Source organism: Hibiscus syriacus, unplaced genomic scaffold (assembly GCF_006381635.1).
Source record: "Hibiscus syriacus cultivar Baekdansim isolate YM2019G1 unplaced genomic scaffold, ASM638163v2 tig00111715_pilon, whole genome shotgun sequence".
In the NCBI taxonomy this organism is placed as follows: Eukaryota; Viridiplantae; Streptophyta; class Magnoliopsida; order Malvales; family Malvaceae; genus Hibiscus; species Hibiscus syriacus.
Window position 1 is genome coordinate 260,578 of NW_024063160.1, and position 26,903 is coordinate 287,480.

Below are 26,903 nucleotides of genomic sequence, written 5' to 3' on the forward strand. Positions count from 1 at the left end.
TGGATAACCAAAACAAAAATACAAGAACAGATAGATGACTAAATAGGTAATTTATCCAATAAATAATGGAATATTTAATTTTGATTACATTTTAAGAGCTACAGTTGGTATTAGGGAAAAGGCACACCGCACACTTATCTTGATTCCATGAATTATGGATTAGTATTTTGTCTTAGACGCTAACATCTCCCGTTGTTATTGGCTTGAGTTTAATGGCATTCTACCATTTTTTATAAATGAAAATTCATGCATCATGAACAGGATTACAGACATTTTAGTTTTGTATGAATACTTTGAAGTTTGAACTTTAGGTTGAACCTTCTAACCTCTACTGTGCTTCGTCTGTTTCCTGCTGACAATCAGGCAGCTAATGACTGATCTCGAGCATGTTGCTTATGAATTTTTCAATCAAACGTTAGTATGAAATATAGCGGCAATTGCTCATTCATCAGCTACAATTTCGATTTTTAAAAAAAAAGGCCATGAAATCAGTGGCGTTCTTGCCTTCTAATTTGCGTTGAATGCTTTTTGTTGCTCTTAGAACTCCAAAGTTCAATTGACAGGCATTCATCTGATAATTGGGGCTCTCCAGAGGATGACTTTATTAAGTGATAACCAGGATGCATTGACACAGGAGTAATAATGCTTACCTCCTCTGATTATTATGCTTTATTGACATGTTTATACAATACTTAAATATGAGTTTACTTTGGTCAGTATCCGATTATTGTGCTTTAATTTTATCAAGGTGGAGTTCTGTTGCTTGTACGATTTAAATTAAACAAATAAGTAATATGCGGGCGGATCATCTAGATGCAATCAATATTCTCCATTCCTAATTGTGAAGGTATGTAAGGCTAACCTAGTATTCTGCCGCTGATGCTGATAGTTTAACAACATTCAGGGGAGGCAGCAAGGCGCAGGCATATCTGTTTGTTCAATTCCTTTCCAGTAACCAGAAATTTGACATTCATGGGGCGTTTTTGGTAACATGGGTGGACACTAAAGTGTATAAATGCAGTTCTCTAATGAGTTTGATCAAACTAAATCAGATAAAAAAAACGTCATGGGGCGGGCGTTTTTGGTAACATGGGTGGACACTAAAGTGTATATATGGAGTTCTCTATATTAAAAATCACAAGACACTGAATCTTAATTCTGCGACTCAAGGAATTAATAATATCCATATGTAAATAAAATGGCTTTAACTTTAAACATAATGCCCAAAAAAAACAAACAAATAAGTTTAAACATTAAAAGCAAAAGAGACGAGCATATTAACAAGAAATGCTTGTCGTCAAAATTATAGATAGATTAAGTAAAACACGAAACAAAATCACCTGATGCTTTCACAGGAAACCATAGAAAGTCAGGTTAAGACTTGGGACTGAACATGGTGGCTTGCTTTTTCCCTGAATTAGGGAAAAAAAGTGACAGTGATATAGATACTAGCAACAAGAAGCCGACAGGTAGATCCATCTTTTCCAGACTCGACTCTTCCTCTGTTCACAATATTGAGCAACCACCTGACTTTTTCTTCTTGTTTTTATTCGGAGGCTGGAGCACTACCTTAATGGCTGCATCAAAGACTGCCTTCACATTCTGCATTAAAGCCATCCATTTTAATCCTACACAAATTTCTGGTTCAAAAATTATGAAGATTATATGGATGATGTTTAACCTGCTGTGTTTTTGAGCTACACTCGATGTATGCAGGAGCCCCAATCTGTTTCTTTAATTCCTCTCCCTCAAAGAATTTATGCAAGAAAAATATTTTTAAAATAAGACGAATGTATTCGCCATGAAAGAAATAATGAGAATAATAATAATAATCTGTAGATAAGTACTTGAACTGCAGAAATGGGAACTGCATTAGGATGATCATTTAAGAATTGTTGATCATCACGGAGATCTGCAGCAGCAAAGAGTAGAAAACATAAGAAATTTTCATAAAATAGAAAGAATTTCTTAAACATTAGTATAAAAGGAAACTCTTTCTTATTTGAGAAATTTTTAGCCGCTTGGGGAATCAACTCAAAAACAATTCACAAGGATAACCATGGCAAGCATATCATTATCTGGGGAGAAAGTATAATACCAAGCTTAGTTCCAACAAGAACTATCGGAACACCAGGTGTATAATGCTTTAATTCAGGAATCCACTGAAACAAAAACCAAGAAAACACATGATCAACATGCACAAGACATCACAGATATCTCAATCCATGCTAAACAAAGTTTTTATGCCTAAAGACAATATCATTCAAAAAGTGAAACCTTCTTGGCAACATTTTCATAACTGGCCTTGCTGATGAGAGAAAATGCAAGAATAAAAACATCAGCCCCACGATAGCTCAATGGTCGTAATCTATTGTAATCCTCTTGACCTGTTTCAAGGCAATAATTTCAAACAAAAACTAGAAATAAATTGCATTTACTAACAGGAAAAACAATTTCAGAAGCCATTTCCAATTTACCAGCAGTATCCCATAAGCCTAAGTTGACAGTGCTGCCATCCACGACAACATTTGCACTGAAATTGTCGAAAACAGTTGGCACATAGTCCTGTTCCACAGAAATTGTAAAAAAAAATACTAATATGAAAATCGGCATTAAAGATGATCAACCCTGATTTAGCGCAATTGCGCAAATTTTGATTTCAGTTAACCATGAAAAGATCTGGTTGTTGTAGCTGATCTATCTACATTGTACGGCATGAAGTCCAATCTTAACGGCACTTATGAAAGACTCAAAATTTTCTATAGAAATTTCGACGTCATAGTAATATAGAACAAAGCTCGCTTGAATATCAACAATTATAGACAATTCTTCAATCATTTCTCCGAAAACAAGTTACTGAGATATTCAGGTTGTATTTTTCATCTTCTATCTAAAACCCTAACAGCAAAATTTAAAAATAAATGCCGATAATCCGTGCAGAATTTTTATTTTTTATTTTTAAAAAAAGGTGGGGCTGATAATTCATGCGATCATCTGTCATCAAAGATCCAAAAAATCAAGGAAAGATAATGGAAAAGGCTCACCGTAGGGAAAGTGTTGCTGGTGTAGGAAATCAGTAAGCAGGTCTTTCCGACGGCGCCATCGCCGACAGTGACGCACTTTATGAACCTCGAGGCGCTCATTCTCCTCCGTCGGCCGTGAGAATGAAAAAGTAACAAATATTGAAATCGTTTTTCCCAAGAATTTGGGGCTTTTCTTTCACAGATTTGCTTCACGCACTTCTTGTAATCGTCGTCGCTGTTAAACGTAGAATGAGAACCACAGGCTTCATCGCTTGTCTCCACGAATCAAATCCTAACGAACAGATTGATGGGAGAGTGGAGGCAAGTGAAAGACAGAGAAAATGGAGAAGGAAAATGGCAAAATGAGAGGAGATGGTGAAACAAATGCGGTTTAAGTTTGAACTGAATGTTAAGCCGACCTCGCCGCATAAGCCTCTCCCCGCATTCACCTTGCATCCGACCGGTTGCTAAATATCTATTAAATTTTGAACTATTATGAATTTAAGAATAATTTTATAAACTAATTTATAAATTTTAATATTGTATAAGATATAACTTATAATTTAACCAAATATTAGGGATAAGTTTATGAATCAATTTTTTTCTTTCAAACCTCTCGTGCTTTGTTTGCTGGTTATTGCGTCGATATTCTGGTAGTTCTTCTCTAAGTTTCAAACTCTGGTCTCCAACTCATTCAGGTACGCCTTCTTCCTCTTCTTTAATCTTGTCTCCTCTGTGGGTAGTAGAGTTGTATGCTACCTTATACACAAATCCAAAACCACCTTCCCCAATCTTGTTTGATACATCAAAGTTGTTTGTGGCCGTTTTAATTTGTCGTAAGGTGAATACTACGGTTTTCATATCTAATCCTCTTAGTTCTGTTCAAAATACAAGGTCAATAATCAATACTCTATTATTTTGATTTTGATATTCTGCTGAATCTAAGAGCATTCGTATATTAATTTTGATTTTTAAGAAACATGTTATATGTACGTATATTGAATTATCGATTTTGGTATTCTTCTGAATTTAAGTGTGTTGAGTTAATCGATCGACGAAATAGCTAAGAGGGGTGAATTGACAATTAAAATTTCGGTGGAAGCTTTGACAGAAAATTGAAAATATTTGCACAACGATTTAGAGTGGTTCGACTTTCTCAAACAAAGTCTACGTCCACTACCTTAGCTATCCACACTAAGAATTTTCCACAAATCCTCTAATTTGTCTTTCTTTTGAGGATAAAGAGTAACCTTACAACTCCCTCAAGAATTATACCTCAAATTCTTGAGAACACTCTCTCCCAAAGAGAAAATTACAAATTCGTAAACTTTACAGGAAAATCTTACGAGGTAGATTGTTTGCACAATTCTAGAACAAGAATGATACAATTGAGCACAAAGTGTGTTCTTGAAAACAAAAAGAATATTATAAGGAATTTGGCTTGGATTGCACAAACTTGATGTTTGAAGCTTTCCCTCTTGATTCTTTCTCAATTCTTGTAGATCACTGGCTTCAAGACTTGTTTAAATACACCTTGGAATAATTCTGAACGTTAGGGATCATTGATGAAGTCAATAGAGTCGTTGTTGTATGTTTTCCATTTAAAAATTTTGTTGGGAGCGTAGGGGTATCGATACATCATCAAAAGGTATCGGTACACCCAGTGTAAAATTCAAATATTTCGACCGTTATTTGACCAAGTGTATCGATACCTCCAGGGGTATCGATACACTAATTGCTTTCGATGTTTCTCGGAGCCAATTTTAACTGAAGTGTACCGGTACATTCGGCTATGTGTCGGTACCCTTATTTCATTCAAAATTTGGGGTGTATCGGTACATACGAGGAGTGTATCAGTACCTCCCTTGTAAAATTCATTTTTGACTCGATTAAGGTTCGAAATACTTTGTAAAAATTGTTTCAAAAATATTTTAAGTTTAAAACACAATTTTACACTTAGTAAGGATTAAAATTGATATTTGAAAACTTGAAGTAATATTTTTGATATTCGAATAATTTAATAGAATATATAACTTTGAATCGAAAATAAAATCTCAAAATTCAATAGTATTTTATTTGTTATATCGAAACATCAAAATGTTTTCAATAAAGTGCATTCACACATTCTACTGATTTTGAAAATCATGAATAATTTATGCATTGTGATTTGTATAATCATGCATTGAAAAACAAAAATATCTTGAAAAAACAACCCAAAACCAATGTATTGATCTTCTTTTTCTGGATTAGGATAATGCAAAGGTAAATATCCAAACATCGGGCTATATTTTACGCATCTTGGATCATTTTCTTAGATTTGTAGCTTTTTTGGTTGTTGGTGTGGGGAAATAGATGAAATCATGTTTTAATTTTGGGTAGGTGAAACTTTATTATAATTAGAAACAGGTGCAACAACAAACAAATAGATTGATTAAATAACTAAGAGAAAATTGCGTCAATAATATTTTTACAACTCAAAGAATGGATTTGTTTAGGTGTCTATCCAACATTTGTAATTCTTATCGTTGATGGTTTGTTGAAGTTTTGGGCTTATATAGGAAGATGATTAGGACATATAATGACTATTGGTAGATGGTTTAGCTTAATATGGTAGTGTGGTTGGTGGTCTATAAACGGAGAGGTGGGAGACATGAAATCCACAAAAACAACGGAGGTTTTGAAGTTTGTAGACGATGGCGTCGTATACAATAAGTCTCAATTTAGGGTTGTACGAACTGGTAAGGTGTGCACACGTCTTAACTGCAGACTTCTTCTACGATAGCTCAGGATGAATAAGTCGTGCCCATGCCTTATGCGAAAACCTCTTCTAGTCTTCGAATATAGCCCAATTTCTTTTTGGGTTTTCGAATAATTCGAACATGGTTTTTTATAGATCCGTATTCGATCTGATAACTCAAAAAAATTAGATACCCGATTCGAACTATCCAAAAATTGAAAAACGGATCGAATATCTGAATTTTTGGATCGGATCAATGGGTAACATATCAGATCGGTCGGATCAGATTTTTTTTGCACACTTCTAACTGTCAGGCGGGTCTAGCCAGGTACTCAGTTGGGTAGTAGGTGTGGGGATGGATTTGAGAATGTACCCGCGTGGGCGAGTGTGAATTTGAAAATTTTTACCCATCATGGGTGGTGGACAGGTGGTGGATTGGAAAATATTATGTGGGTATGGGGATGGGGGAAGATGTATTCGCACCCGACCAGCCCGTTTTCCATCCCTACTTTCCACACACAAATATCATTTTTTTTTCCTTTTTATTATTATTTCAGAAAAAAATGCCACTTGTGACTTTCTGTCTCCCTCTTCTTATTTTTTCTGTTGCATTTGCTTTGAGAACAAACACTTTGTCTTCACCAATAATTAACCCACCATAAATAATATAAATATAATATAACTTTATATTATATAATACTAGATCATGATACAATAATTATGTAGATGGTTAATAGGGTTTGACTCTTTTTATTAAGGTGTTGCATTTTTTTTCTGTCTTTGGTGGTACACTTAGGGTTTTGCCATTTTAGTTTTGTTTGTTTTATTTGATTTGGTGTTTGTGTTGTTTCTGGTTTTGTATTATATCATGGGTAATATCATGGAGAATATGGAGGATTTAAATTTAGAAAATGAGGAAACAACTCTATCGCTGGTTGCTAATGAGGGGACACTCGTATCTCTTTTGAAAATTGTCTGGTGGGTCTCTTTCACACATCAAACATGATCAATTTTCAGATTATGCGGATCACGTTAGCAAACGTTTGGCACCCTCTAGGAGGGATTTCTATTACTGAATTAGGAGAAGGCAAATACTTGTTTCGCCTTTATCGCGAGGTTGATATGGAGCAGATTGATTCAGAAGGTCCTTGGTATTCCAATGAATATCTCATTGTTCTGCATAGGCTACTAGAGGGCGAGGATCCGAAACTAGTCCCTCTCAAAATGGTGGACTTCTGGGTTCAGATTGAGGATTTTTCGGTGGGGTTTGTGTCTGAAAGGGTGACTAATCAGGAAATTTTATTGGAAAATTTATCAAATACGATGCTTTGGCTATCACGTTGGGTTATAGGGATTGTGTTTGTGTTCGGGTTAGAATTGATATCAGGCTTCCTCTCAAACGCGAGAAGAAACTTTGCTTCCATGAGGTAAACAAGTATATGCTTTGTTCCGATATGAGAAATTACGATTATTCTGTTTTCTTGTGTGGCAAGTTAGGGCCATGGTAAGGGTTTTTGCCCACTTTGTATTCTTCAAGATAAGAAAGATTACGTTCCATAGTGGGATGTGTTGTTGTGAGCTTTTCCGAGACCGAGGAGAATTACAAAGATCCCCTGGTCGAAAGAAGAGGAAGCAGGGAGGGCCACGATAGCGGTTGGTTCGAGTAGGGGTACTGCGATTTTTGCTAGAGATAAGAGGTTGATACAAGTTACTAAGGGAGTTCCTGAGCATATTCAAGTTGTGGCCTAGAAATATCTGATAACTCTCCATAAGAGTTATCATTTAAGATCTCTTTACCTAGGTTGAGCTTGAACTTTAGCATTGTTAGGATCATATTAGGATCAATTTTTTTAATATATTTTTCATCATTTGCGTCATAAGTGTAAGTCGGTTTGATTTTAATGTTTTATGCTGAAAATTGGTACGCTGATGTTGTGGCATTGCTTGAAGCTACAAGTGATACTGTGATGCGATGCTGCATCGAATTGCTAAATAGAACATGCAGTAACTGGTGACTCAACAGGAAGTTATGAAACTTTCTGGATTTGGATAGTCGTCCAATACAGCTGTAAAATGGTTGGAAAATATTTTCTAAACAACCAAGTAATCACAACATTTTTAGGTCTATCGGTCTAATTGCTTTACTAATTGTTGTATCATTTCCCTTCTTCCATTATCTTGCTTTTTCTATTTTGCTAGTTGTTTATTATTTTATCACTTCTACAACATATTTTCTAAACATTTGCCACATAACTCTTTTGTAATTTGTTTTGCTCCGTATGGGATTCGATACTCTTAGGGTGCGTTTGGTTCACGGAATGTAAGATTACCAGTGGGAATAAAAGATTACAAGGGAATAGGATTACTGGGAATGTTACATTACTGTGTTTGGTTGGTTTGGTAGGAATATAAGATTACAGTGTTTGGTTGAAGGAATAAAAGATTACTGGAATATATATTTTACCAAATTGTCCTTATTCTATATTTTTAACAAGTGAAATTCTAAATGTTTAAATAAAAATTATTTAAATAAAAATTCTATTTGTTGATAATATATTACTTAAGTATGTAAATATATCATGTATTATTTTAATTTTAATTAATATTAAATTTTACATAATTTATGTAAAAATATATTAAAATTTTACATCATGTAACTAAATGTTTACATTGTGAAAATTCTTTATAGATATTCACAATAATAAAAAGATGTAAATTATTTTTGTTATCTAAGATATAATATTTATTATATCTTCTATATACAATAATTTATTTATTTATTTATCTTTTATATTTATACTTAATTCTACATACTTTATCATTATTATTTATCTCATGAATTTATATTACAAAAACATAATTCAAATAAGTAAGAAAATATAACACTAAAAATCATATTGTCTATAATTTGATATTTCACCGTCATTCATCATTATCTTTACTAATATTTTATCAAAGGAATGATAAAACCACTGACCTTAAAAAAACAGTAATTGTCCTCACCTTCTGATTCTCATCATTCAAACAATGTTCTATGATTTTTGCTAGGGACTTTAAGTGAGGAAGAATCGCACAACCAATCAAAATAGCAGTAAATGTATAAAACCTTTTGTTGTGGATACTCTTATTGGTATGTAAATCCCGACTCACTAAACGTGCATACGTGGAAATCTTATTAGTATTTTTTAAAATAATATTTAAAAATAATTGAAATAGATAATAATTTGAAGTCGATCGTATTTAATAAATCAATAAAAAATATAATTTACTTTTTTAACATTAAACCTTAAATTTATATTTTTAAGAAAATTATTTGGTGTTGGTATCTTCTTGAAACAAATATATTCCTTAAAAATAAATTATATATATATATATAAAAAGAGAGATTTTATTAACATTACCTTATAATCGTCTGTTTGAGCAGATAAAAGAAAAGAGATTTCATGTTCAAAACTCGTTATTCTCTCTCTCAAACCACAAATGACAATTCACAGTTTCTATAAAAGAAATTATACACACCGAATAACAATTCACAGTTTCTATATCAAACAGAAGTCTTAGATACCTTCACTTGGGGTAACAAAAACTATGTTTAATCAAATCCATTTCTTCCCCTCTCTAACAGATATACAACAGTAAAGACGAAAAACAAAATAATTTTCGGACGCCGTAAAGCTTATTTTCAGTTCATCGTCCCAGAAATCACATCGGGATCCATCGTACGTAATATACGTCTAATGAAGACTAGTAATATCTAGTAAAAGATCGAGTTGGAGGTATTTTTTACCTTGTCTATATGAGAAAACCGATGTAACAGTCCGCCTTGCATAAATCCTGATTGCCGATTTGCAATTAGCAGGCAATGTGTATCATCAAAATTTTGTTTCGAATTGGACCCGAAAGAGATCGTTCAACCATCTGGTTGTTTGTGAGAGCTCAAGCCAATGTTGTTCTCAATCATTCTCTAATGTAGGCATGATACAAATATGATACCCAGACATCCAAATTTTCGATATTCTACCGTGAATCTCGCTTTTTTCTGCCGTAATAAGACCCACTTCCAGAATGGCCATGATGGCGATGTCGTGATCCTCCACTCCTGCTGCTGGATCCTTCCCATGAGTTTCCACGACCATAAGCTCGGCTATTTACACTAGGCCAATTCAATGTTTATGCTCTGAGTCCGTTATTCTCTTCCTCTACCCTGTCATTATACTCCAAGATCAGCCTCTTAATGTCTTGTTTCTCTTCGAACTCAGCTGCTTCTTTTCTGTTTCGTGCTTTGGACAAGAGTACAATCTCGAGGAATGTATATTTGTTTTGTTTGTTGTTTATTCCCTCGCTTCACGAGAACTTTCACCTGAACCTCCTGGCTCCCTCCGGCCTCTTCATCCAACACTTCATCCCCGCTTTCCCCACCAACAACCCTTCGATGATTATATTTGCTAGAACCGTCGAATACGTTCATTGGTATCATCATGTTTAATGTAGGTCGACCCCTTAGCTCCAGCTTACGATGGTCCATGCTCTCATGTAATTAAAATTGAATAAAAATGAATTACAAGCCAACTATTTCTTTGAAACTCAATTTGAACCCACCGATCACACTAGATGAAGAAGATTCAAAAAAATATTATGTGTGTGAATGCTACTGAGATAATTGAAAACAAAAGAGAACTTACCTGCACTACAGCCCGGAGCTCCTGGTCAAACCTGGAAACTTCTAGAGGATCTAGCTCAGCTACCTTCTACCTAACATGAACTTCATCATCCTCATCAGAACCGGGTCCACCATCATCCTCATCAGTATCACATCCATCATCATGATTCTCTTCATCCAAATCATCTTCATTATGTCCCTCTTGTTCAATTGTTTCACTCCCTGATTCACTGATATTGTCACCATCACCGATTTCCTCGTGCATTCCACCATTTTCCTCAGAACCATTCAAAATGCTTGGTATATCAGCTGAGACAGAATAGGAAGTAGTCCTGCTAAAAGGCTTTTCAGTATCAGAGTGCTTCTCATTACTTGTCTTGTCAGTTGAAGCAATATGTTCATGTTCCTCGAGTTCTACTAAAGCTGCATTAACTTCTTCCATAGATGAATACCGTATCATGTTGGGACGTAATTCGACAAATAAATCCTGCATTTAACACATTTATACATCACAGACAAACATTTTTTTAGCATAACATACAAAATGGCTGAACAAAATTAATTATGCATGAAGGAAGAACCATTAACTTTTTCCTCAAATACTAAGTTCTACTGTAACCAATCAAGTGGAGATCATACTGACTTGAATATCATACCCATGTTTCTTTGACTAGGAGGTGAGCATCGGATATGTATATGTGTCCAACATGGATTACACTCTTTTCCCCAAGTTTTTCCGATATATTCGAGAAATCAACACTCTATTCTCATGTCTAAATATGTGGTGGATACCAGTGTCGGGCATGGGTACTTTAGGGAAAATTCAAATTCGGATAAACATAGTATTCTACTCTTTAACATTGCACGATAACAGTCGATATTGAAATAGTTCAGTGTTTGCAATATTAAAGGGGACTAATAATGAAAATTCATCCTCTATAAGGAAAACAGATTCAACAGGCATTGATCACACCATAAGAAGAGAAAGCATTCTTTTTTTTCCATGATAAACTCTAAAGGACAAATTCTAAAACAAAAAAACCAATAGTCCAATTTTTTCTACCTGCAAATTGAATTCAAAATCTAGTGGTAAGGCACCCTTGCTAAGAATATATCTTTGGAAGTGTACCAAGAACCGATCAAGCTTTTTCTTGGAGGAACCTCGATCAAAGTAGTGCCCACATGTATGAAGAAGAGTAATAACCATCCTGATTCGAAAAAAATCCTCAGGTGGATCGAGGTTATCTTGATAATAACAGAGACAACCAAATCAGACCAAGTTAAATTGAATCAAACTGACATTCAGTACAAAATCTAGCACTGTTGTTGAATCAATAAGGCAGATAAAAAATCCTACATATATAAATAGCAGAGCATTAAACAACAGTGCAGTTCAAAATCGGCATAAAAATCAAAAGAAAAAAAAAACATAAACCAGAAAAACTAAAAAAAACACAGAGAACAACGATCAAATATTCAACAAAGGACCAGAAACCATACTCTAGAGAGAGAATTTCTAGGGTTTTGAATAGAAGAATAAGAGAATGGAAGATATAACATCCCCAACCCGTATCCGATCCGGATCCGAGTCCGAGGTATCACATTGACTTTTCAAAACTTTTGCTTGTACAAAATTAGTGAATAATTTAAAACTTTTTATAACATATATCTTATTCAAAACGTTTATAAAACTATTCAGAGCTTATATAATACATTATTTTGAATACATGCCAACTAAAACTTTAGTTGTTAACATACATATTATTCATTTTTCTTCTGATCTGACCTTTGGTAAGGGGAACTGACCTGTCTTGCTCCACATTGCTCTTTACTCTTCTCACTTCTGTAACCTACGTGTGAAACAATCACAATCTAAGTCTATGACTTAGTGAGGCAATAAACATATAATGTAAACATTTACTAGTAATCATTTCTTACAACTCATATACTGTTATATGTAACAAATACATACATACATATATATCATTATCATTCATATCTCTTATCTCCTGTTCCTATGATCTTTTATGTCCATGGTATATATCTGATAGACTTGTTATTATATCATCATGTCAATCAATTATACTCATTCACATATACCTTAACAGGTACTCACGTATACCATATAACATATATATATATCATGTCATGTAAAAAATATATCCTATCGTAAATCAAACACACAAGCAACTATATCATCATCTTCATTCTTATCAGTATCATTGATTCCTTTTATCGTATAATCTTATAATTACTATTTGTACCATCATATATCACACATAACCTTTCATAAGGAAACAAACATATTGTCATATCCAGTTTATTAATATTATCTCTTTATTAGCCTATGGTACACATGTGAGAACTGTAGATACGTGAGTCTATTGAGGTTGTGCACCACTATGTTGTCACCACAGCTCGTATAAATGTTCCGAAGGACCTATCCAGAGGTTACAAAGACCCCGGTAACTATCCAGAGGTCATAAAGAACCTCGACAATTGTCCATAAGTCCCGGCGAACCTAGGTAAACTGTCCATAGGTCCCGAAGAACCTAGGTAAATTGTCCATAGGTCCCGAAGAACCTAGGTAAACCCTCGACTCTTGGCATGCCAACTATACCCCTAGCTCTCAGATCACATAACATGGGCATTATCATTTATAACATTTCATATCACTTGTTATTTCTCTTCTGTCACATACCACATGTATGTGTAACCATATATCTCATATCATATCACACGTATCACAAGTGCATGTATTCACGTAGATCGTTTCATATGACTTATATCATTTCTCATTTGTTCATGTAACTCGCATGTCATATCATGTAACATATAACACATATACCCATAACTTCATATCACATACTTATATCAATTCACACTTAGTCACATGGGTCATTTCTCATAACATATATATTCTCATATAACCTATGACTTATTATCAAGTACTCAATTAATGTTCCTATATGGTTCCATCTTTATCATATAACCTATGAGCTATTCTTATATTACCCTATATCAACCATACTTTGTTTATCTCACTTTTCATATCATTCATTTATCACATATATGTCACTTTGCTTATAACACTTCTCTGGTTTTCATATGACATGTAAATCATTGTCATCTCTTGTTCTCATATAATTTCATATAGTCACTTATCACTTATCACATAGTTTACATCCTATGATCATAGAATCATATCAATAACACATATACTCATGCACACATATAAATCATATCAAACACATACCTCTATGAATTCATGCATTTTAATATTGGAAATAGACTTATCATAAGTCTTATTTTCCATTTAACACTATATACTAAATAATGTGCACTCACCTTGGCCTCACTAGGTTTTAATCACTTTATGATTTCCTCTCTTTCAATCGAATCTTAACTTGATACACAACCTGGAACTTGTTCATGTTCGATATCTACATAATTATACATTGATACATATCAGTATCCCATTGTTATAATCTAATCTATCATTTCTTAGACCAGAAGAAATGTCTATTTCAATTTCCCCTTGAAGTGCATCGATGCATGCTACAGTGCATCGATGCATTCTTTAACATGTGCATCGATGCACTACCCATGCATCGATACACAAATTATCTTCGATGTTTTCATTTTAAAGGGATGCATCGATGCACTCCTTATGCATCGATGCACCATTTGCATTCGATGTTTCTTCTTTAAGAATTTGCATTTTAAGCCCGAAAATCCATTTAATTCAACTCAAATGCTTCACATTTCATCCCATTTCATATTCCTTACTTACATATATATATATTTGCCCTCAATTCTGCTCAATAATCACTTCTTTAACCTCCATATCCTATTCTTCTTAAGAAATTCAAGAATCATACCCAAATTTTAACATGTTACAAATCCAATTCTAATACTTCATACATGTTAATTAGATTGATGACAAGTCAAATTTACTCTAAAATCTCATTAAAGAACCCTCTTTCAAGATTTCACTTATTCCTCTCTTTTCTTTAATCCCCTCTATTCTCTTCATCTTATTGTTTCAAGATAATTTAAGCTCTTCTTATGCTTAATTATCACCTAATAATCAAAACTCAACCTTAAATTTCAGCTAATAATCAACAAATAAAGAAACTCACCTTTGCCTAGCTTGAGCACGTTGGAGAAGAAGAAAACAAGTGAAGAAGAAGAGAGTTTTCATCTTCGTCTCCCCCACGTGTTAATCTCCTAATAAAGGGGAGAAAATATCTTTCCTTGTCAATTGACTATTTTACCCTTTACTTCATTTAATAATTACCAATAACTTTTATGATTTATTTCCAAATAAATCATTAAACTAATCCATGGTTCTACTCTAGTCACCAAATTCTGAAACTTTACAATTTGATCACTAACCCGGTATTGAGGATGTTACAGAAGAGCTTAAGAATCGTGTCTTAGACTGGGTAAGAGAGCGACAATGGAGGATTTAAGGGAATAATATTGAAATAAATAATCCCGGTAAAGAGAAGGGTTCTTTTTGACCCAGAAACATATGCTAGCGGGGAGAAGAAAGGGAGTGGAGAAGAAATCTTACCAGGAACGATGAATTTTTCGCAGCACGGGGAGAAGAAGATATCACGCAGAGGCATGCTGGAAAAAGGGTATTTTAGCCCTTAACACGGGAATAAAATAAAACCTAACACACATACGGGAATAACATTCCCAGGAATAAAACACCAAAAATTACTGTTGGTATTATAACATTACCCTCACTTGGGAATCATACCCCAACCAAACATGGGTATCCTTCATCAGGAAACAAATATGTTTCCTGGGAATGCTAAATTCCTTGATCCAAACGGGCTCTTAGTTTTTTTAGCTACCACTTTATTACTTGAACAATACGTATACTTGCATAACTGCTTCAACATCTTACGTAACATCAATATCAAAGGACGTTGTCATGACTAGGGTTGAGGAAAACAACCCAATCGAGAAGGTGGATAGTTTGAAGCTGTAACACCCTTAGACAATATACATCTCGTAATACGAGCTAAAGATGTTACATCAACTCAATAGACATTTGTTGAACCTAAATGCTTTAAAAAAATTCATTTAATTATTTCATTTAATTATTTCCTTTTTCAACGTTAAAAACTTTTTCCTTAATCGTATAAATTCATAAAATATTATTTAATCATTGAAAATGAAGCCGATTTCGGTCAGTAATTAGGCAGTTCAGTGTTGTTTCATATCTACGTATAATTGTCTAATACTGATATAACACCCTCAACCCGTACCCAACCCGGATACGAGTCCGAGGTGTCACATTGACTTTTCAAACTTTGACTCTTGACAAAATTCAAAGAAAATTTAAAAGTTTAATTAAAGTAAAAGCAGTTTATTTACATAACTTGACCACAATAACTAAAATTAATCAGAGCATATTAACTCAATCCTTTAGTACATGCCAATTATATTCAAAATAACCAAAATCATTTAAATCATCTATTTTCTGATATGAAATTTGTAAGGGAGATGGTGACATGTCTTGCTCTCATAGCTTTTCTTCTAGCTTTCCGGAACCTACGTGTGAAATACTCACACGCTAAGTCATTAACAAAATCATTCTATCATGCTATACTAAATCACCTTATTTCATTATAGCATACAAAATCATATCAGATTACTTAACAAAATATACATACATACACATAAAGCATCATTAACAATTTATCTTTTAATCACATATTTTTATACTTAAACCCCTTAATCAAACAATATACGCACATATAACATCATATCATTTCTACAAAATTTATCATATCACAAACATATATTTGTTATTATCTCATGATTAGCCCATAGACATATGTGAGAACTATAGGTATGTGAGTCTATAGAGGTTGTGCACTAATGTTGTCACCACAGCTCGTATAATTGCACCGAAGTGCCGCGTAGAATTTGCACCATAGTGTCATATAAGATTGTCCATAAGGACCACATATAAATTCCTTAAGAACCATATACATATACCAAGGATCAAGTAAGTGTCTCAAAAGACCTCATACATGCTCCAAAGAATACATATACATCCCGAAGGACCACGTAGAAAATTCCTTAAGAATCATATACATATGCTAAGGACCAAATACGTGTCTCAAATGACCTCATAGATGTTCCATAGGATACCTATATGTCCCGAAGGACCGCGTAGACCCTCGACTCTTGGCATGCCAACTATACCCCAAAGCTCTCAAGACACATAACATGGGCACTATCTTTTATATCCTTGCACATATTCATGTAAACATATCACATATTCATATAAGCTTGTAGCTTCATTCACACATACATGTAATCACGTAGTTCATATCAATTCTCATATGATTTCATATTCATATAATCACGTAATTCACTTACACATAGCACATTTTCATGTAATTCACAGATATCCCTTAGCTTAATCACGTAGTTCATGTCAATTCTCATATGATTTCATATTCATATAATCACGTAATTCACTTACACATAGCACATTTTCATGTAATTCACATATATCCCTTAGCTTATATCTCTTGATCATTTAATCACAACTTCTTACCACATAGTCATGTTTTCATATATTAATTTCATCACACAGGCTCATAGTTTCTGGTCATATCATTCACATTCTCTGACTTATCTCTTATGCTCTGGTAATCACTACACTTATTTCATATAACTTATTACCGCATAATTCACATATAAACACCTAGATCACTTTCACATAGCTTATATAAGTTTTCTGAATCCTTTCATATTACCTGATAACATATATCATATAGGTATATAATAACTTATCTCATTTCGTCTACTTTATGCTTTATTTCTTTGTATTCCCTTAGATTATAAAACTTATGTCATATTTCTAAACATATATATTACACTTAATAGTATTTTATTTATATACTACTTTAATCCATTTAATTAATTCAATTTCATATATTCCTTATAACCTTTTCATATAACTCCATAGATCTTTAGCATATAATTTATCCTATATATATATACATATCATCGCTTTATATTCAAGTTCCCTAATTGATATATTATTCACATTCCATTTTATAATTCAATCTTATTTAGTTTTCTCAATTCTCATTAAATCAAATAACTCTATTTTACTAATTCTCATAACCATGTATTCACATAGTCTTATATTTCATTATCATATTACTTATATTTATTCTCCTATGATTCTTCATAAACCTCTATTTCCATTTCCCTACATCTCTTGACTTATCTTCTATATTCATATAATTTCATAACTTATTTGATATTCTCTCATTAACACTTAATAGTGTTTGTACATAAACCACATAGCACATACAAAACATATCAATTCATATAATCAAGCATACATACACTCATATTCAACTCATGCCTTTAATCATGAATTCATATGTAATGCTTCAGGAAATAGACTCATCGCAAGTCTTCTTCCCATCACCCATCATATACTATTGAATATGCACTCACCTGGCCTCACTAGTCAATTCCAATCTCTTATCTTTCCCTTTGATCGATCTTACTTGACAATGATTCCGGAACTCGTTTAGGCTCTGAATCTACATAATTATACATTTTAAGGCAATTATTAGATACCTAAACCTTGTAATTTGATACTAGAAACTAACCGAACTCATTAAACCAATAATCACTTTTTCTTTTAGGGGGAATCGATTCCCTACTGTGGGGGAATCGGTTCCCCAAAGACATTCTGGAATTTCTGGTTCGGTTGAGGGGATATCGATTCCCCCTTAAATGGGTACCGATTCCCCCTTAAATGGGTACCGATTCCCATTGAATGGGTACAGATTCCCTTAGCCCAGAAATCATGAGCTCGAAAATCACTTCATTTTCAGCTCCACACTTCCTATTTCACTTTCTTTAATATTCTTAACTCAAATATACATACTTAAACTAATTTATACCCATTAATTTCATCTTAAACCTCAAAATTCTATTCTCCATATAGAAATCAATAATCATACCAAATTTTCCATGTTACCCAAACTTAATTCTAACACTTCTAGCTTCTTATACTCATAGATGACAAGTCAAATTCATCCTCTAAATTCATATAAACCTTCTTATTCAAAATTTCACTTAAAAACTCCAATTCTTCAATCTCCTCTAATTCATTTATCTTTTGATTTTAAGATAACTTAAGCTTTCCTTAAGCTTAGTTATCATCTAATGATCAAAACTAAATCAAAACTAACTCATAAAATCAACAATTAATTGCTTAACCAGAAAACTCACCTTTGCCTTGGAGCCTTCACAGGAGGAGAGGAAGAAGAAGAAAGAAGAAAGGGTTTTCAGATAACTCTTTCTCCTCCCCCCCCCACGTGATTCATATTTATTAAGGGGAAAAATATATTTCTTGTCAAATGACCATTTTGCCCTTTAATTCCTTTAATAATTACTAATAACTTTAAGGAAATATCTACACATAAATCATTGAACTATTCAACTATCCTACTTTTATCCCTAAATTCTAAAATTTTACAATTTAATCACCAACCCGGTATTGAGGATGTTACAACTGCTTGATTGAAAACCATTTATAATATAAAATTTATATTACTCATTCATAAATACAATTAATATTAAAATTAGGCAAAACTAAAAAAAAATCCTAATTACTATTATAGACACTTTTTAAAACAAATCTGATAAAGTAACCCAACAGATATAATGTACATGCCACTAATAAGTCAAAGTTAGGATGTCTTACTGATACTGTCAGTAGGTTTGATTTCCATATGATGCGAGCAAGCTCCCCACTTCACGTCCTCTACTTTATTCGAACCTACGCATGAAAATCATCACGCGCTATGTAAAACTTAATGAAGCAAAAGTATAGCTAAAACATAAATTCCATAAAATATATACAATAAACTGTAATTTAAATAAAAACATTAAAACTTCAAACTGGGCTAGTCAAGTCGTTTCCCTTTTGAAAACCTGAAAATCATCATCTCATGATTTTATCAAAAATCATGTAAGTCATTATCAAATATCATAAATAACTTTTATTCTTCTCATTCGAACGTATTTCAGAACTTTCTTTTCATTTGTATATTCTTTTCTTTCATATACTGTCATAACTTTCACATTTACTCCTATAGCCCAGTGTATATATAAGAGAATGCAAGGTACGTGAGAATAAGGTGCACACTAGGCACAACACAGTGACGAATTATAACTAAAACTGAGATATGATGCACTTCAGTGCAATCACAACCTGTGCACCAACGGTGTTGATCATAGGGTACACGAATATACCATAGCTGAACTGAAACTGAGATATGATGCACTTCAGTGCAATCATAACCTGAAAAGTACTCAACTTAATGGCATGCCAAATGTACTTATGACTCTCAATGCAACATACAATGAACTTATATTTATCATCATAATATCATTTATTAATCTACTTCTGATAACTGTAAAACATCTTATAACTGAAAAATGTCTAATAACTATAAAATGTCTTATAATTATAAACATTTAGGATTCATCATCATAAATCTCGTACTTGGGCAGTTCATACCCAAAATCATTCATAAAACTTGATGAAAAATATTATGAAAATATTCCATCATAAGAACTTATAAATCATACTGGAAAAATAAAATGAAGTTGACTTATTGCAAGTCGTCCTCGATCATAATAATCAAATAAATAAATAATTTGCACTCACTTTAACACTTGACTTATAAATCAAAATATAAGACTCACTAAGCTTTAGATTTAATCTTTTACTTTAAATTGCTTATACTACACAATTTATCAAAATTTCATATTATGTTAGTTTACACTACCTTCAAAGAAATATTATTTTATATTAATATACATACTGAAAAATTATTATGTTTGCACCAATGAAAACTAGACTCGAATATGAATTTAATCATATAAGACACTCCATCTAGTTCCACTTTTACAATTTATAGCGAATTTTCAAAGTTAACTGACAGAAGTTGTTTTGGGCAGAATATGTTGTCCTGTTTTCTGACATATGAATCACACTTTACACAACATTAGGAGTCACCTCTTAACGTAACTCAGACATTGTCTCATCGCAAGCCAATGTTTATTCGATAACATAAATACAAGTTAAATGCACTCACATTTGCCTTATTTTTTTAATCTTTTTCATGTTAATCTTCTAATTTTGCATCTTTTCCTTCTCTTTAGAGTTACTTGAATCACTAGATTTATCGAGATCTAACAACGTCATATAATTACATAGAATATTCAAACTATATGTTAGTATCGAACTAACATAATCTAAGCATAAATATAAAATTAGATAGAAATAAAATCGATACTTAAATAAATATAAAGATAAATCATACTTCCATCAATATAAAGATAAATCGTACTTCCATCAATATTTCAAACTTCTCAAAATATTCCTTAAATTTCATAAATATTTATTTTCACTATCAACCCTTTAACTTTTACCATTTACACAATCAAACCACTAATTATAAATTTTTTCTAGAATTCACCTTAACTTTTCCTTAAACTTCATAATAGTCCTTCACTATTATGATCGTTTCACATTAATACTAAAATTTCAGCACCTTAATAAACTACTCAAACTAATTCTTTAACATTCAAAACCTTGCAATTTCATCCCAAACTTTCTTAACTTTTCAAATTCAACAACTCAATTTAATAAACTTGAAATTTGATCACAACTCAATATTTAAACTTAAAAATCAGCATATAACTAAAATTTTCTGCATTTCTATTCTCCTTTCAAAATAATACCAACATGTTTTCAAAGTCACAAACAAGTCCTTAAAGCTTCAGGATTTTTTGAATTCCGACCTTAAACTTTACCAAACTTGAAATTTTGTTCTAATCAACTTTATAACTTAAATTTCCAGCCTTTCAAATATTAAAAATCAGCATTGAACCCTCCAAATATCATATTCTTGTAATAATGTCCCACAATTCTCAAAACTTGTATATTAACCCTTTTTCTATTTCAAGCTTCCAACTTGATCCAAATTGATCTCCAAGTCTCATAGAATACTTCTAATATCATTTCTAGACCGTAGGGAATTTTTCCATAATTTTCCCCTAATTTCTTCATATGGATGAATATTTCAAGTAGCCTTAGGCATGATTTTCATTCAATTTCAAGCATGAATTCAACTTCCTAACATCAAATTCATGCTATTCTAATCATAATAACATCAAATTACATTAAAATCCAATCACTCTTTAAAACCCTAGCATGGACGAATATTATATAAGCATGTACAACTAATTTTAATAATCATACATGCCTTAGGATTATCACTAACATCAAAAACATAAAAATCATTCCTCAATCTTTCAAAATTCCTAAACCCTATATAAACCCTAACTTTAAATCTCAACACATAATCATCTTCACCATGAAATATTGGTACCAAATGTTAGAGAATTTCATGTAGATTAATTCTCTATTTCACAACTTAGTCCAAAAATCAATCATGTAGCGTTAAAAAAAAATCTTACCTAACACCATGGTAGTTTCATCCCTAGCTTGGATATGTGCTGAAAATATGTTGATTTCTCTTCATTATTCTAGTATTTAATAGCTAGTACACTTGGCATTTAACTAATTTAATTGAATTTTAAATTCAATTCTTAGGAAATTCCATTTTTACCATTAATGAACCTTGATAATTACCAAATGTCATTGTCATATTCTCCATTAAAATATTTCAAAGTCAAAGATGAACAAACTTGACTTTAAATTTCTACTTTGGCTATGATATTTTTAAAAATTGCATTTTAGTCACTAAAATTTCATTGTTTGACCAAATCAAAAAACTTACGCTAATATGAGCTAAATTTCTCTAATCTAAAATATGAAAATAATATTTCTAATCATTTTCTAACATCCTTCAAATTTTCAAAAAAATCCTTTTCGATCTAATTATTCGATTTCAATACCGAACTTTATTACTTTATAGCTTTTAACACAAATCTCGTACTGAAAATCTGATTCCCACGAAAATCCTTGTTTTAGGCTATGCTGTTCATTTACGGGCTAAAATATATAATTTTTTAAAATTATATTTTTGGTCCCTAAACTTTTACAAAATTTATACTTTAGTCCTCAAACTTTCAAAACTTACATTTTAATCACTAGTCAACTTTTGGGGTATCACAGAAGCGTCAACGACATTCTCCACGGTTATGTGCTGGTGGTGAGGTTTTGGTTCCCAGTGGAGAGAACTTTGTACCAGCGGCATACCCGTAGAACTAGGTCGACTGATCGCAATGCAACTCATATGTTGAAACGTCTAGGGTTTGGGGAAACCCCGAGCAATTTGGCGTCTTCGGTATTTGCTGAAGGACATTAACCCTTCTGTAGTTTTCTTGATGGAAACGAAACTACATAATACTCATATGGAGAAAATACGACGATCATATGTATACGTACATGGGATAGATGTTAGTTCTTGTGGTAGTTGTGGTGGTTTATATTTTTATGGGAGAGATGATTGTGTTGTTCAATTGTGATCCTTCTTGGATATGCATATTGATGTGGATATTACGAATTCAGATGACGGTTTATTATAGAGATGTACAGGTTTTTATGGTGATCCTGAAGAATGTCAGAGACATTTCATGGGATCTTTTGCGTCAGTTGGATGATGACTCGGAAACCTGTGGCTTGTCATTGGGGATTTCAATGAGGTTCTTCTTTTGATAGAGATAAAAAGAGGGCTAGATAGGAATAAGAGACGAATGAATAATTTTAGGATTGTCCTAGACGAGTATGGACTTGATGATATAGAGTTTTCCAGTCCCTGGTTTACATGGATGAGAGGAAAGAGCGCAACAAATAATATACGAGAAAGGTTGGATAGGGGAGTAACCAATTAGAATTGGTTCGATTTATTTCCTATGTATACTTTGGCCCATCTGACACATTCAATGTCAGATCACTATCCACTTTTGTTGACTACTTTGATGGAAGATTCGTGTGAAAATGAAGTTCGATTATTGTGGGAATCTTCCACATGTACGTTACTGGATAGGCTATTGGTAATTCAAGATAGACTTGACAAATGGTTTCAAAAAGTTAGACGGGAGAAGAGATTGACTGAGCTGGATTTGAAGAAGCGCCTAGCTGAGTTTATTTACCCCAGCGGATGATACTCTTGAGGTGCAGATGTTCAATTGCAAAATGAATTTAGAGGCCGATAAATTGGGAACAATGAGCTTGAGCAAATTGGCTTCGGAATAGTGATCAAAACACTTTTTTCCATCGGCTTGCTACAAAAAGGAAGCTTGGAAATCGAATTCATTTTCTTGAGGATGAAGATAGACATCAGCTTATCGAGGATAAGCGAATAGAGGAACACACGAAGAGTTATTTCTGAAACCTCTTCGAGTCAAATGGGAGCGTGCATAGTCGGGTTCTTGAAGGGATCACATCATGCATCTCTCCTGATATGAATGATGGACTCACCGCTGATTTCTCATACAACGATGTGACTCGAGCAGTAAAGGAGATGAGTCCTCTTAAAGCCTAATGTGTGGATGGTCTAGAGCTATCTTTTAACAGCGTTTTGGCACATATTTGGGAGAGAAGTAGCTGAGTTTTGCATTGATTTGATAAATGGAAATTTTGACATACGAGCGGTGAATCAAACACATATTATGCTTTCCCTAAGGTACAAGCCCCTACAAAGTTGTCTCAATTCCGCCCCATTAGTCTGTGCAATGTGATTTTCAAAAAAGTGTCGAAGATACTTGTTAATCATATGTAGGGATTGTTCACATTTACATTGATGAGGCGCATAACGTCTTTGTCCCAGGCAGGCAAATCACGGATAACATAGTTACAACTTATGAGCTTCTACATTATTTTGTTAATCGGTGCACAGGGAAGTAGGGTTTTTTTGCTCTCAAGTTGGGCAAAACTTTTGAGATAATGTTCTGAAAGAAATTAATTCACGAGCTAATGCACTCCCAAGATTAATTGCTCAAATAGAGTGAAATCCACAGTGTTGGTCGTAGGTCGCCATGCCTTCCGGGCGACCTTGTAGGTCACCATGCACTCCGGGCGACCTTGTAGGTCGCCATGCACTCCGGGCGACCTACTCTTGCTCAAACAGAGAGAATGAACGTGCTCAAACAGAGAGAATGAACGTGTTGCATGGCACATGCAAGTCCCAACACATAGGTCGCCATGCCCTCCGGGCGACCTTGTAGGTCGCCATGCACTCCGAGTGACCTTGTAGGTCGCCATGCACTCCGGGCGACCTACCCTCGGATTCCCTCGCATAGCTCGCACGGATGCCCTCGCATAGCTCGTTCGGATGGCCTCGGATGCTCTCGGATGGCCTCTGATGCTCTCGGATAGCCTCGGTCGGATGGCCTCGGATGCCCAGCGTGTTGGGACGTGCATGGCACATGCTATCTCTTGTAGCTCGCGGGGAAGACATGGCGACCTAGTAGGTCGCCCGGAAGGCATGGCGACCTACGGCCAACACTGTGGATTTCACTTTATTTGAGCAATTAATCTTGGGAGTGCTTTATCTCATGAATTAATTTTTTCCAGAACATTATCTCGAAAGTTTTGCCCTCAAGTTGGACATGAGTAAGGCGAGCGATTGAGTGGAATGGCCTTTTCTATGGGCAATTATGGAAGGAATGGGTTTCTCGACCCAATGGATTTATATTCTTAAAAAGTGTGTAGAATTGGCTTCCTACTCTATCATTGTCAATGGTGTTGTGGAGGAATAGTTCTTTCTACTTCAGGACTTCGTCAAGGGGATCCCTTAAGCCCGTACTTGTTCTTAATATGTAGCGAAGGTTTATCTTTACTTGCTAGACAGGAGACAGAGCGGGGTAGACTAAAAGGAGTGAAAATTAATCGATATGCTCCTTTAATTACTCATTTAATGTTTGCATATGATTGTATTATTTTTGGTGAGACCGATGCGTCAAATGTAATTGCAATAAAAGATATTCTTGATGAGTATGGCCAATGTTCGGGGCAATTAATTAATCTTGATAAATCGGGCCTATTTTTCAATTCTAATGTCATTGAGGAGAACCGATCGGACATGTGTCGTATTTTGAGGGTTTCAGGCTCCTTTAATCCTGAAAAATATTTGGGGTTGCCTGCGATCGTGGGACGAAAAAAGAAAAGTTAATTTTTCTTCATCTCAAAGAGAAACTCACCTCTAGAATCAATTCTTAGAGTATCAAGTTTTTGTCTCAAGGAGTTAGAGAAGTTTTTATCAAAGTAGTGTTGCAGGTGATTCCTTTATTTGCCATGTATTGTTTTCTTCTTCCTAAAAGTTTATGTACCGAGATGGAATGAGTGGTTGCTCGATTTTGGTGGCAAAAATCCCCGGAAAAAAAAGGAATTAATTGGAGTTCATGGAAATCTTTATGCACTTTAAAAGAACAGGGTGGATTGGGATTTAGAGACTTTTCAAAGTTTAATATTACCTTATTAGCAAAACAAGGATGGAAATTTATCAATGATGTCGAATTGCTAATGAGCCGATTAGCGAGAGCTAAATATTTCCCAACCACTGATTCCTGGCATGCATAACTGGGCTCGCTGCCCTCTTATACTTGGAAAAGTATATGGTGTGCTAGACGAGTGCTTGAAATGGGAGTTCGATGGAGGGTTGGGTCGGGGACGAATGTTTCAGTTTGGAATGATTATTGGCTGCCAAAATTTCTACCGATTCGGATTAGTAGCCCCCAGGTCGACACATTGACTTGGGTTTCTGAATTGATAAACCCAATTACGAATACTTGGGATTGTGAATTAATTCATGAGATTTCCCCCCGACATAAGTTGATAAAATTCTTGCTATTCCTCTCCTTCTAGTGGCACTTTTGGATCGTAAGGTGTGGGGAGGTGAAAAAAGGGGAATATATACGGTTCGAAGTGGTTATCATATCCTGGTGGAGGAAGATATTCAACCTAATCTAGAGAAAAGTTTGTTCAATAGTCGTTGGGCAAGTGACTGTCAACGAAAAATTAAATTACAAGGCTGGAAATTCATTCACAACTTTGTTCCTTTTAGGAAAAATCTTCACTTCAAGCGGATTTTCCCCACCCCATTCTGTTTTAAGTGCCCAGATCCAGTGGAGTTGATCGAGCAGATGCTATGGGGTTGTGGCATGATTAGAGATATATTGGCAAATTTCCAATTTCGATGGCATGTTCAAGGGTCTTCGTGGATAGTGAAGGAAGGGCTAAGTTGGATTTTCGTTATTTATCCAAAACGTAAACATGGAGAATGTCTTACTATCATGTGGGCTATATGGTATGCACGCAATAAGCAATACCACAAAAGTAAAATTACTAAAAATGCAGAACTCATTTCTTCCATTAGAACTTAGTGTCCGGAGTACGCCCGTCTTCAGGAAAAAATCCATGTTCTCGTACCAACACAGTTGA

The 26,903-nt window shown here is 34.0% G+C and overlaps 1 protein-coding gene across 1 annotated transcript; it reads right to left on the minus strand.

Moving 5' to 3' along the window:
* Nucleotides 1–1,188: 1,188 nt before the first annotated feature.
* On the minus strand, nt 1,189–3,409 carry LOC120168214 (rac-like GTP-binding protein RAC1). The gene is made up of 7 exons (XM_039177011.1): nt 3,045–3,409; nt 2,478–2,565; nt 2,278–2,387; nt 2,099–2,162; nt 1,848–1,912; nt 1,682–1,747; nt 1,189–1,602 (listed from the first exon to the last, which is right to left on the minus strand). The coding sequence occupies exons 1-7, from the start codon at nt 3,141–3,143 to the stop codon at nt 1,507–1,509; spliced, it is 588 nt and encodes a 195-aa protein (XP_039032942.1). The 5' UTR covers nt 3,144–3,409; the 3' UTR covers nt 1,189–1,506.
* Between the last annotated feature and the right edge of the window lie 23,494 nt (nt 3,410–26,903).